The 14,423-nt window shown below is 47.2% G+C and overlaps 1 protein-coding gene across 1 annotated transcript in view; it reads right to left on the bottom strand.

The window, feature by feature from the left end:
* The window catches only part of LOC140208163 (alpha-2-macroglobulin-like), a 41,326-nt gene that overhangs the window by 13,282 nt on the left and 13,621 nt on the right, over positions 1-14,423 (bottom strand). The window contains exons 6-7 of the mRNA XM_072276643.1: positions 12,937-13,018; positions 7,165-7,321 (exon numbers count right to left, since the gene is read on the bottom strand). Of these exons, the coding sequence (XP_072132744.1) occupies positions 7,165-7,321; positions 12,937-13,018 (239 nt within the window). The remainder of the gene's footprint in view (positions 1-7,164; positions 7,322-12,936; positions 13,019-14,423) is intronic.

Here is a 14,423-nt window from a genome sequence, read left to right as displayed (position 1 = left end):
GGCTGAGTTCACTCAACCTACTCTCATAAGACATGCTCCCCAATCCAGGCAACATCCTTGTAAATCTCCTCTGCGCCCTTTCTATGGCTTCCACATCCTTCCTGTAGTGAGGCGACCAGAACTGAGCACAGTACTCCAAGTGGGGTCTGACCAGGGTCCTATATAGCTGCAACATTACCCCTCGGCTCCTAAATTCAATTCCACGATTGATGAAGGCCAAAACACCGTCTGCCTTCTTAACCACAGAGTCAACCTGCAGAGCAGCTTTGAGTGTCCTATGGACTCCAACCCCAAGATCCCGCTGATCCTCCACACTGCCAAGAGTCTTACCATTAATACTGTAATCCGCCATCATATTTGACCTACCAAAATGAACCACTTCACATTTAGTTGAGTTGAACTCCATCTACCACTTCTCAGCCCAGTTTTGCATCCTATCAATGTCCTGCTGTAACCTCTAACGGCCCTCCACACTATCCACAACACCCCCAACATTTGTGTCATCAGCAAACTTACTAACCCATCTCTCCACTTCCTCATCCAGGTCATTTATAAAAATCACGCAGAGTAAGGGTCCCAGAACACAACCCTGAGGCACACCACTGGTGACCGACCTCCATGCAGAATATGATCCCTCTACGACCACGCTTTGCCTTCTGTGGGCAAGCCAGTTCTGGATACACAAAGCAATGTCCCCTTGGATCCCATGCCTCCTTACTCTCTCAATAAGCCTTGCATGGGGTACCTTATCAAATGCCTTACTGAAATCCATATACACTACATCTTCTGTTCTTCCTTCATCAATGTGTTTCGTCACATCCTCAAAAAATTCAGTCAGGCTCGTAAGGCACGATCTGCCTTTGACAAAGCCATGCTGACTATTCCTAATTATATTATACCTCTCCAAATGTTCATAAATCCTGCCTTTCAGGATCTTCTCCATCAACTTACCAACCACTGAAGTGAGACTCACCGGTCTATAATTTCCTGGGCTATCTCTACTCCCTTTCTTGAACAAGGGAGCAACAGTCACATCCCTCCAATCCTCTGGAAACTCTCCCGTCCTCATTGATGATGCAAAGATCATCGCCAGAGTCTCAGCAATCTTCTCCCTCGCCTCCCACAGTAGCCTGGGGTACATCTCATCTGGTCCCAGTGACTTATCCAACTTGATGCTTTCCAAAAGCTCCAGTACATCCTCTTTCTTAATATCTACATGCTCAAGCTTTTCAGTCCACTGCAAGTCATCCCTACAATCACCAAAATCCTTTTCCATGGTGAAGTAAAGTATTCATTAAGTACCTCTGCTGTTTCCTTCGGTTCCATACACACTTTCCCACTGTCACACTTGATTGGTCCTATTCTCTCATGTCTTATCCTCTTGCTCTTCACATACTTGTAGAATGCCTTGGGGTTTTCCTTAATCACGTCCGCCAAGGCCTTCTCATGGCCCCTTCTGGCTCTCTCATTTCCTTCTTAAACTCCTTCCTATTTGCCTTATAATCTTCTAGATTTCTAACATAACCTAGCCCTCTGAACCTTTTGTAAGCTTTTCTTTTCTTCTTGACTAGATTTATTACAGCCTTTGTACACCATGGTTCCTGTACCTTACCATAACTTCCCTGTCTCATTGGAACGTACCTGTGCAGAACTCCACTCAAATATCCCGTGAACATTTGCCACATTTCTTCCATACTTTTCCCTGAGAATATGTTTCCAATTTTCTGCTTGATAGCCTCATAATTCCCCTTACTCCAATTAAACACTTTTCTAACTTGTCTAGAAACATAGAAAATAGGTGGAGTAGGCCATTCAGCCCTTCAAGCCCGCACCGCCATTCAGTATGATCATGGCTGATCATCCAACTCAGAACCCTGTACCAGCCTTCCCTCCATACACCCTGATCCCTTTAGCCACAAGGGCCATATCTAACTCCCTCTTAAATACAGCCAATGAACTGGCCTCAACTGTTTCCTGTGGCAGAGAATTCCACAGATTCACCACTCTCTGTGTGAAGAAGTTTTACCTCATCCCCTTTATCCTCAAACTGTGACCCCTCATTCTGGACTTCCCCAACATCGGTAACAATCTTCCTGCATCTAGCCTGTCCAATCCCTTTACGATTTTATATGTTTCAATAAGATCCCCCCTCAATCTTCTAAATTCCAACGAGTATAAGCCTAGTTGATCTAGTCTTTCCTCATATGAAAGTTCTGCCATCCCAGGAATCAATCTTGTGAACCTTCTTTGTACTCCCTCTATGGCAAGAATGTCTTTCCTCGGATTAGGGGACCAAAACTGCACACAATACTCCAGGTGTGGTCTCACCAAGGCCTTGTACAACTGCAGTAGTACCTCCCTGCTCCTGTACTCGAATCCTCTCGCTATAAATGCCAGCATACCATTCGCCTTTTTCACTGCCTGCTGTACCTGCATGCCCACTTTCAATGACTGGTGTACAATGACACCCAGGTCTCGTTGCACCTCCCCTTTTCCTAATCGGCCACCATTCAGATAATAATCTGTTTTCCTGTTTTTGGCACCAAAGTGGATAACCTCACATTTATCCACATTAAATTGCATCTGCCATGAATTTGCCCACTCACCTGACCTATCCAAGTCACCCTGCGTCCTCTTAGCATCCTCCTCACAGCTAACACTGCCACCCAGCTTCGTGTCATCCGCAAACTTGGAGATGTTGCATTTAATTCCCTCACCTAAGTCATTAATATATATTGTAAACAACTGGGGTCCCAGCACTGAGCCTTGCGGTACCCCACTAGTCACTGCCTGCCATTCTGAAAAGGTCCCATTTATTCCCACTCTTTGCTTCCTGTCTGCTAACCAATTCTCTATCCACATCAATACCTTACCCCCAATACTGTCTGCTTTAAGTTTGCACACTAATCTCCTGTGTGGGACCTTGTCAAAAGCCTTTTGAAAATCCAAATATACCACACCACTGGTTCTCCCCTATCCACTCTACTAGTTACATCCTCAAAAAATTCTGTGAGATTCGTCAGACAAGATTTTCCTTTCACAAATACATGCTGACTTTGTCCGATGATTTCACCGCTTTCCAAATGTGCTGTTATCACATCTTTGATAACTGACTCCAGCAGTTTCCCCACAACCAACGTTAGGCTAACCGGTCTATAATTCCCCGGTTTCTCTCTCCCTCCTTATTTAAAAAGTGGGGTTACACTAGCCACCCTCCAATCCTCAGGAACTAGTCCAGAATCTAAAGAGTTTTGAAAAATTATCGCTAATGCATCCACTATTTCTTGGGCTTTCTGTTCCTATCTCTCTCCAATGCTATTGTAAAGGAGATAGAATTATGATCACTATCTCCAAAATGCTCTCCCACTGAGAGATCTAACACCTGACCAGGTTCATTTCCCAATACCAGATCAAGTACAGTCTCTCCTCTTGTAGGCTTATCTACAAATTGTGTCAAGAAACCTTCCTGAACATACCTAACAAACTCTACCCCATCTAAACTCTTTGCTCTAAGGAGATGCCAATCGATATTTGGGAAATTAAAATCTCCCATCATGACAACTCTGTTATTATCACACTTTCTTTTCTTTACTAACCCTTTAGTTAAGATTCATAAATATAATTCCGTTAATTGTATGCAGTGTGCTGTCTGTCATTTCTTGGCACTGAGTTGTAACAGGGAAGCAAATTACACAGCGTCCCCACAAACCAGGGTTTGGCGTCTCAATGTCAGGGGTTTGGTGGGACCGGAGTGTGTATTCCCAGGATTTATGTAGCCAAGGAAACCAGCAGAGTTTCATGGGGTTCAGATTAGGTTTGTCCATTGAGGCAGGGCAAGAATGGGCGGGTGAACTTCTATGAATCCTATGATTTTCAGTACTCCGATTTTGACAGAAGATACAGAACAAACAGTATGTAGATCTCCCAATGAGAGAGAGTGCGATACTGGATCTGCGATTAGCGAAGGAGACAGGGCGGGTGACACACGTTTGTGTAGGGGACCACGTTGCAGCCAGTGGCCACAATGCTATTAGTTTCACAGTCAATATGCAACTAGATAGGTCTGGGCCACGGGTTGAGATTCTAAATTGGAGAAAGGTCTGTTTTAATGATATCAGAAAGGATCTGGCAAGTGTGGATTGGAACAGACTGTTTTATCGCAAAGGTAAGTAGGAAGCCATCAAAATTGAAATTTTGAGGGTACAAAGCTTTCATGTGCCTGTCGGAATGAAAGGCAAAGAAGACAGGTTTAGGGAAGCTTTGTTTTCAAGAGATATTGAGGCCCAGGTTGAGGAAAAAGTGGTTCGTAGCAGATATAATCTGGTAGGAACAAATGAGGCACAGGAAATGCAAGAGAACACATAGCAAAGAAATTGGTAGTCTAAAAGAAGGCATGAAGTTGCTAAAGCAGACAAGGTGAAGGAGAATCTTAAGGAATTCGACAGATATGCTATGAGCAAAATACACAATCTGGTAAAACGAGAGGGAAAGTTCTAAAAAGATGATGGTCTCACTTTGAATATAAACTGGAATTCGAATTTGTTTGTAAAGAAGGTGGGAGAGCGGAAACCTGATTGGATGAGGTCTAACCAATCAGGCGGGATAGGATGATGGGGTATAAATACCACCGGACAGGACATGCCCAGGCATCATACTTATATGCACGATCCCAAATCAGTCCCTGTCTATCCAAATATATACACAATCCTGAATCAGTCCCTGTCTATGCAAATAATTATATAGACAATCCCAGATCAGTCCCTGTCTATCCAAATATATACACAATCCCTAATCAGTCCCTCTCTATCTAAATATATACACAATCACTAATCAGTCATAGTCTATACAAATATATACACAATCACAAATCAGCCCCTGTCTATCCAAATATACACACAATCACGAATCAGTCCCTGTATATCCAAATATATACACAGTTTCTTAACTATATTTAGTGAAGAAGCTTCAATTGTTTCCCTGGGCAGAGAATTCCACCGATTCACCACTCCCTGGGAAAAACAGTTTCTCCTCATCTCCGTCCTAAATCTGCTTCCCTGAATCTTGAGGCAATGTCCCCTAGTTCTCGTCTCACCTACCAATGGAAACAACTTTCCTACTCCTATCTTATCTATCCCTTTCAAAATTTTGTATGTTTCTATAAGATCCCCCCTCATTCTTCTGAACTCCAGTGAGTATAGTCCCAGGCGGCTCAATCTCTCCTCATAGTTTAACCCCTTCATCCCTGAAATCAACCTGGTAAACCTCGTCTGCACTGCCTCCAAAGCCAGTATATCCTTCCTCAAGTATGGAGACCAGAACTGCACACAGTCCTCCAGGTGCGGCCTCACCAGTACCCTGTATAGTTGCAGCATAACCTCCTTGCTCTTGAATTCAATCCCTCTGGCAATGAAGGCCAACATTCCGTTTGCCTTCTTAATAACCTGTTGCACCTGCAAAGCCAACTTTTTGCGATTCATGAACAAGTGCTCCAAGTCCCTCTGCACAACAGCACGCTGCAACCTCAACCTTGTCATGGGGTTCGGGGGCTTTCATGCGTCAATGGCCCCAGAGAGCTTTGTTGGCTGGAGCCAGGGCTTTGTGCTTTGGCTCTTGGTAGGGTCACACATGCCTATCAGGTCAAAGAGTGGTCCACTGGACCTGCAGGTTTGGGCTAACAAACTTGACTGGCCAAAAAGCAACTGTTATGGAAACAGTCATGGAGAAATGTTCTGCAGACACAAAGATGGAGGACCTTCATTACTACCCTAAAAAGCAGCACTGTAACAGGGTATAAGTCCTCTGTAATTTAACTTGATGTTGGAACCATTGGTTATTGCACTTCGTGAAGCTAAAAATATACAAGGAATTTCTATAAATGGGACTATTCATAAGATCTCCCTTTATGCGGATGATCTTTTGGTTTATGTTTCGAATCTCAAAGAATCTGTTCCTAGCTTATTGAAAGTATTAAATGAATTTGGATTGTTTTCAGGATATAAATTAAACCTGCAAAAAAGTGAATTATTTCCTTTAAATGATTCCGCTTCTATATATGATAACATTGCTCTAAAAGTTACGGATTCTTTTAAATATTTAGGTATCATTATCACTAAAAATTATGGAGACCTTTATAGAGCTAATTCAGTTCCCTTAGTGGATTTTATGAAGCAATTTTTTTTCTAGATGGAATCCACTTACACTTTCGTTAGTAGGTCGAATTCATGCGTTAAAATGCTGATTTTACCAAAAATTTTATATGTATTTCAAAACATTCCTATTTTTCTAACTAAGAAGTTTTTTGATCAGGATGACTATTATTTTGTTTGGAATAATAAAAGACCAAGAACTGGACAATGTCATTTACAAAAATTAAAAAAGGATGGAGGTCTTACTTTGCCTAATTTAAGAATGTATTATTGGGTGGTTAATATACGTTACGCGTGTTCTTGGTTATATTGGAAAACTTGAGGAAGGATATACTGGCTTTGGAGGTGGTGCAGAGGGTGTTCACCTGGTTGATTCCAGAGATGAGGGGGTTAGACTATGAGGAGAGATTGAGTCACCTGGGACTGTACTCGCTGGGATTCAGAAGGGTGAGAGGACATCTTATAGAATCATATAAAATTTTGAAAGAGATAGATAAGACAAAGGCAGGAAAGTTGTTTCCAGTGGTGGGTGACATTAGAACTAAGGGACACTACCTCAAGATTTGGGGGAGTAGATTTCGGACAGAGATGAGGAGGAAATGCTTTTCCAGAGAGTGGTGTCCCAATTAAACAGTGAAGGCTACCTCAGTAAATATATTTAAGACAAGGTCGAATAGACTTTTGCATATTAGAAGAATTAAGGCTTATGGGGAAAAGACAGGTAGGTGGAGGTGAGTCCGTGGTCAGTTCAGCCGTGCTCTTATTGAATGGCGGGGCAGGCTCGACGGGACAGATGGCCGACTCCTGCTCCTATTTCTGAAGTGGATGTGGAGAGGACGTTTCCTGTGCTGGGGGAGTCTAAGACCAGCAGACACAGCCTCTGAGTAGAAGGATGCCAATTCAGAGCGGAGGTTAGGAGGACCCACACCCAGTTCAGAGTTGGGATCTGCTCGTCCCAGTGGTCCCTGCTACACAGTCACAACCTGCTCTGGGTGTCCCCACACCCCTCCAGCCCTACCTTCATAGAGCTATGGAGCAGTTTGCCCATGTTGCCAAAACAGCCCGACTCCAGCCGGTACTTGAGGAAGAAGGAGGCGGCCTGCTGCAAGACTGAGTCGTCGATGAAGATGTAGGGCTGAGCGTGCAAGAAAGACTTCAGCACGAAGGCAGTGAGCCTGTGGGAGGGAGGGGTGAGATGCGGTAAAGGCTGTGGATGCCTGTTCCTCACTTAGTCTCCTCACCTCCCTCTTTCCTCAGTTCCCCCAACCCCTTTCCTGTTCTCCTTCCTTCCATTCGCTGCCTCTCCCCTCCCGTTCCGCTGTCACCCCCCCGTATTCCCACCTCCTGTACCAACCTTCCCACCCGTGTCTGTGATGTGACATAGTGTATTGGGGGGGGGGGTGTCTTGTGTCTGTGAGTGTGTGTGTGTGTGAGTGTGTGTGTGTGTGTCTGTGAGTGTGTCTGTGTGTCTGTGAGTGTGTGTGCATGTGTGTCTGTGAGTGTGTGTCTGTGACTGTGAGTGTGTGTGTGTCTATGATGTGACATAGTGTATGGGTGTGTGTGTGTGCGTGTGTGTGTGAGTGTGTCTGTGAGCGTCTGTGTGTGTGTGTCTGTGTGTCTGTGTCTGTGAGTGTGTGTGTGTGTCTGTGTGTGTCTGTGAGTGTGTGTGTGTGCCTGTGTGTGTGTGTGTTTCTGTGTGTGTGTGTGTGTGTGTCTGTGTGTCTGTGTGTCTGTGAGTGTGTGTGTGTGTCTGTGAGTGCGTGTGCATGTCTGTGTGTGTGTGTGTGTGTGTCTGTGTGTCTGTGTGTCTGTGAGTGTGTGTGTGTGTCTGTGAGTGCGTGTGCATGTCTGTGAGTGTGTGTGCATGTGCATGTGCATGTGCATGTGCGCGTGTGTGTGTGTGTGTGTGTGTGTGTGTGTGTTTGTGGGTGTCTGTGTGTTTGTGAGTGTCTGTGTGTATGTGTGCATGTGTGTGTGCCTCACGGGACTATTTACCATGACCAGTTAACCTATCAACCAGTCCATCTTCGGACTGTGGGAAGAAACCAAAGCACCCGGCGGAAACCCGTGCGGTCGTGGGTTGAACGTACAAACTCCTTACAGGCATCAGCAGGAACTGAGCCCAGGTTGCTTCTTCTACAAAGCATCGTGCTACACAATGCGCTACAGTGTCGCACACATCCCTCCCCCACCCCAATACGCCATAATGGACTCGGTGCTTAATCCTGCTCCTACGTGTTATGGTCTTGACGTACGCTATGTTGTCACCAGAAAGCATGTGATGACTCTTGCCGGCAGCCCACACCCCCCGCCCCCGACACCCCCAGTGCATCCTTCGGTTCTTTTGGGTGTTACATGCAAAACGGTGCGTCTCTCTCTGGCAACACACATCAAAGTTGCTGGTGGAACGCAGTAGGCCAGGCAGCATCTCTGGGAAGAGGTACAGTCGACGTTTCAGGCCGAGACCCTTCGTCAGGACTAACTGAAGGAAGAGTGAGTAAGAGATTTGAAAGTTGGAGGGGTGGGGCGAGATCCAAAATGATAGGAGAAGACAGGAGGGGGAGGGATGGAGCCAAGAGCTGGACAGGTGATTGGCAAAAGGGATATGAGAGGATCATGGGACAGGAGGCCCAGGGAGAAAGAAAAGGGGGAGGGGGGAAAGCCCAGAGGATGGGCAAGGGGTATATTCAGGGGGTCAGAGGGAGAAAAAGGATGTGTGTATATAAATGAATAAGGGATGGGGTATGAGGGGGAGGTGGGGCATTAGTGGAAGTTTGAGAAGCCAATGTTTATGCCATCAGGTTAGGGTCAGGGTTTCCCAACTTTGATGTGTGTTGCTTGGATTTCCAGCATCTGCAGAATTCCTCATGTTTGCATTTCTCTCTGAGTTTGGGGGTCCAGATTCGGACTTAAAGTCAAACATTATCACGTGCAGGAAGTCAGCCAGGGGGCCCCATGGTACCCGGAGGAAACCCACATGGCGATGGGGAGAAAGTACAAGTTCCTGACAGATGGCAGCGGGAATCGAACCTCTGGCATGGTAATAGGGTTGCACTCACTGACTAGGATCCTGGGCTGCCCTCGCCACATCTGGCTCACCCTCCAAATCTTTCTTTCTCTTTCTCTCTCTCCCCCCCACTGTCTGTCTCTCTCTCTCCCCGTCACTCTGTCTGTCTGTCTCTCTCTCTCTCTCCCTCACTCTGTCTGTCTCTCTCTCCCCTCCCCCTCCGTCTGTCTTTCTCTCTCTCCCCCCCTCTGTCTGTCTGTCTCTCTCTCCCCGTCACTCTGTCTGTCTGTCTGTCTCTCTCTCCCCGTCACTCTGTCTGTCTCTCTCTCCCCGCCCCCCCCCGTCTGTCTCTCTCTCTCTGTCTCCCTCTCTCCCTCCTTGCCTACATCACCTGGACAAGAATTGGAACTTACTGACCTCCCTCACCAACCCACGCTGGACAGACAGGGCATCTAACCACACGTTTCGACGTAAAATTGGCAAATAAAGCCCATAACGTATAGCAGCAGGATTACGCCTTCAAATCCAAAATCCAATCAAATTTATTATCATTGCTAAATATCTGCTAATAGATGCAGAGAATGAAACTGAGTTTCTCTGTGGCCAAGGTGCAAACCTTAACAAAAATAGCACATTCAAAATAGTGAGGAAAGAAGCATATTCAAGTGAAAATAAAACATTTCTATCCAAGACCCACAGCGATATGTCCAGCAATTTTGAAGGTCGAGTCTCCCAGCACTGTGCAGATGCACGTAATCTACCCTGTCATTCTGCCCCTCTAACACAGGAGGGAAGCACTGACCGGGGAGGCCGCCCCCAGCTGAGCATGGACTCCACGTTGCACTGCCTTCAGTGTCTCCTCCTAACCTGGTCTGTAGCAGCAGGCAAGCCTGCGGCTTGGAACCTAGTCCTTGCTGTGACCGAGGGCACACAGCTCCCATGCCGTCTGTCCCGCTAGCAGGCAAGCCCGCGGCCTGAGACCTAATCCTTGCTATGACCGAGGGCACACAGCTCCCATGCCGTCTGTCCTGCCAGCAGGCAAGCCCGCGGCCTGACACCTAGTCCTTGCTATGACCGAGGGCACACAGCTCCCATGCCGTCTGTCCCGCTAGCAGGCAAGCCCGTGGCCTGAGACCTAATCCTTGTTATGACCGAGGGCACACAGCTCCCATGCCGTCTGTCCTGCCAGCAGGCAAGCCCGCGGCTTGAGACCTAGTCCTTGCTCCGAATTAGGGTACACACTTCCCATGCCATCTGTCCCACCAGCAGGCAAGCCCACGGCTTGAGACCTAGTCCTTGCTCCGAATTAGGGTACACAGCTCCCATGCTGTCTATCCCACCAGCAGGTGACTGGCTCCTCCATTCTCCCGAATGGTTCCTCCGACCTCCCGACTGACTCCTGCACTGACACCTCTTTTGGCCTATTGACTCTGCTCTCCCATTCCATCATGGCTGATTTATTATCCCTCTCACCACCATTCTCCTGCCTTCTCCCCATAACCTTTGATGCCCTGACTAATCAAGAACAACCTACGCTTTAAATACACCCGACGACCCAGCCTCCACAGCCACCTGTGGTATCGAATTCCACGGATTCACCACCCTCTGGCTAAAGGGATTCCTACTTATCTTTGTTCTAAAAGAATGTCCCTCTATTCTGAGGGTGCCCCCCCCAACTCCCCCTCTGTTGGGAAACATACTCTCCACATCCACACTATCTAGGCCTTAAAGAAGAGCGTGATCCAGAATTGGGTTCCTTAAGCCGGGGGTGGTAATGGTGACAAGCTCCCACTGCCTATTAAATGCGCCCAATGGTATGCGCTGTTGACAACCAAGTCCAGCTCCTGGCCTTCACATGTGGCTTAGCTACTGAACCCAGCAGAACCATTTCTACTGACGGGGAAGGAACGAAGGCAGGTCACTGGCGCCTTCAAACCAGTTGCTCCGGGCAGATATGACTCGTCAGCCATGACCAGCAGCTCATAGATAGAACATAGAATAGTACAGCGCAGTACAGGCCCTTCGCCCACAATGTTGTGCCAACCCTCAAACCCTGCCTCCTATATAACCCCCCAACTTAAATTCCTCCATATACCTGTCTAGTAGTCTCTTAAACTTCACTAGTGTATCTGCCTCCACCACTGACTCAGGCAGTGCTTTCCACGCACCAACCACTCTCTGAGTAAAAAACCTTCCTCTAATATCCCCCTTCAACTTGCCACCCCTTACCTTAAAGCCATGTCCTCTTGTATTGAGCAGTGGTGCCCAGGAGAAGAGGCGCTGGCTATCCACTCTATCTATTCCTCTCATTATCTTGTACACCTCTATCATGTCTGCTCTCATCCTCCTCTCCAAAGAGTAAAGCCCTCGCTCCCTTAATCTCTGATCGTAATGCATACTTTCTAAACCAGGCAGCATCCTTGTAAATCTCCTCTGCACCCTTTCTAATGCTTCCACATCCTTCCTGTAGTGAGGCGACCAGAGCTGGACACAGTACTCCAAGTGTGGCCGAACCAGAGTTTTATAGAGCTGCACCATTACATTGCGACTCTTAAACTTTATCCCTGGAAGGTAAAATCTGATCGCAAACCTCCGCTGCCTTGTGGCCATACCCACTCATGGGGAAGGCTTCAGGAATAAATCCCAAGGGAAAAATCTGGAGCTGGAGTCCCTAAGGCAGTCTTACATTGAGTTCAATGCTGACTGGCAACTCCTGGTGCCGAACTGTATGGGTCTCTGCCGTTCCTTAGGGCTCCTCAGATGCGTGGAGAGGGGAAGCCTGCTGCCTGGGCAACAGCTCGTTCAGCCGTGTCGTGTTCTCCTGGCTTGCGTATCCGGACAGCTGGGACACGAAATCCATGGTCGGCCCTGACTGACGGAGGCCCTCACGATTCAGATGCAGATAAAGAGGTCACGAGTGTACGATTGTGGTCTTCTACTGCTGTAGCCTATCCACTTCATGGTTCAAGGTGTTGTGTGTTCGGAGATGCTCTGTACTATGTGCTGAGGTGTGCTGTACTATTCTATGTTCTCTGTTCTTCTGAGCATCATTTTTGTAACGCGTGGTAATTGAAGTTACAGTTACCTTCCTGTCAGATTGAACCAGTCTGGTCATTCACCTCTGACCTGTCTCTCTAACAAGGCATTTTCGCCCACAGAACTGCCGCTCGCTGGATGTTTTTAGCATTGTTCTCCGTAAATTCTAGAGACTGCTGTGCGTGAAAATCCCAGGAGATTAGCAGTTTCTGCGATACTCAAACCACCCATTCTGGCACCAACAATCATTCCCATGGTCAAAGTCAGTTAGATCACAATTATTCCCCCATTCTGATGTTTGGTCTGAACAACAACCGAACCTCCTGGCCTCATCGGTGTGCTTTATCTGCATGGATTGCTGCCGTGTGATTGGCTGGTTCGATGCTTGCATGAAAGAACGGATGGACCTAATCAAGGGGATGTTAGTAACATGGACAAGAGAGGTAATGGTTCACTCTCTCTCTCTCTCTGTCTAGCTCCTTTCTCGCTCTCCCTACCTCTCTGTTACCTGCCCCCAAATCCCCTCCACCTCCTGTCAGTCCCCTTCCCTCCCTCCCTCCCTCATCTGTTTCCCATTCTTTATCCTCTCCCCGTCACATTCCCCCTATATTTCCCTCTAGCCTGCCTCATTCCTTCACCTCGTGTGGCTCCCTCTGTCTCTGCTTCCCCTCCTCTTTCTGCGCTGAGGGGCATGCAGGGTGTGTGATACCAGAGGCAGGAATTACCGCCCACCCCAACACCGCTTACCAGGTGTTCCCCTCTCGGTCCCGGCTCCCGAAGGCACTGAAAGAACCGTCGACGTGCTTATAGTTCAGCTGGCGTTGATATCCTGTGAGCAGGAGAAAGGGATCGTTACAGCTCTCAGAACCCGGAACAGGTTTGTTATTACCGGCATGTGTCACGAAATGTGGCCTGTACCCAGCTCAGCACCATCAGGAAGGCCAGCCAGCGGCTGTATTTAGTTAGGAATTTGAGGAGGTTTGATCTGTCACCAAAGACTCCTAACTAACAAATCCCTACAGACGCTCGATGAGAGCATTCCAGCTCGGCCTGGTACGGAGAAGATTGGAAGTGGCAGCAGACCCAGCGGGCTCTCTCAGGGGCACAACACTCCCCACCCTCGAGGACACCTTCAACAGACAGTGCCTCAGGAAGGCAGAATCCATCACCATCCCGGGACATGCCCTTTTCCCGTTACTACCACACGCTCAATGATTCAGGAACAGCTTCCTCCCCTCCGCCGTCAGATTCCTGAACGGTCCTTAAACTCATGAAAAGCAGTAAGCGTCATCAAAAGCCCTGGCAGGGAGGCAGCGAGTGGGAATAAAAGGGACCTTTTCCGGTCATCTGCCGGTGACTTGTGTTCTTCAGGGGTCAGTACTGGGACCAACTACTTTTCACATTGTTTGTCAATGATTTAGATAATGGAATTGATGGCTCTGTGGCAAAGTTTGCAGACGATACAGATAGGTGGAGGGGCAGGTAGTGCTGAGGAAGCAATGCAATTTCAGCAGGACTTAGACAAATTGGAAGAATGGGCAAAAAAGTGGCAGGTGGAATACAGTGTTGGGAAATGTATGATAATGCATTTTGGTAAAAGGAACAATAGTGCGGACTATTACCTAAATGGGGAGAAGGTTCAAACCTCAGAGGTGCAGAGGGAATTGGGAGCCCTCGTGCAAGACTCCCAGAAGGTTAATTTACAGGTTGAGTCTGTGGTAATGAAGGCAAATGTAATGTTGGCATTTATTGCAAGGGGAATTAGAATATGAAAGCCAGGAGATAATGCTGAGTCTTTATAAGATAATAGGCTGCACTTGGAGTATTGTCAACAGTTTTGGGCCCCGTATCTCAGAAAGGATATGTTGTCATTGGAGAGAATCCAGAGGAGGTTCACAGTGATGTCTTCCAATGTGAAGACCGATGAAAAATACGCATTCAGTTCCTCTGCCATCTCTGCAACTCTCATTACAGTATCTCCAGCGTCATTTTGTATTGGTCCTATATCTACCCTTGACTCTCTTTTACCCTTTATATACTTAAAAAAAGCTTTGATCATCTTCTTTGATATTAATCACCAGCTTCCTCTCATAATTCATCTCTTCCTTCCAAATGACCTTCTTAGTTTCCTTCTGCCAGTTTTTAAAAGCTTCCCAATCCTCTATCTTCCCACTAGCTCTGGCTTCCTTGTATGCCCTCTCTTTTGCTTTTACTTTGGCTCTGACTTCACTTGT

Source organism: Mobula birostris, chromosome 13, assembly GCF_030028105.1.
Source record: "Mobula birostris isolate sMobBir1 chromosome 13, sMobBir1.hap1, whole genome shotgun sequence".
Lineage (NCBI taxonomy): Eukaryota > Metazoa > Chordata > Chondrichthyes > Myliobatiformes > Myliobatidae > Mobula > Mobula birostris.
Note: the sequence above shows the minus strand (reverse complement) of the source record. Positions and strands in the feature narration are given on the sequence as shown.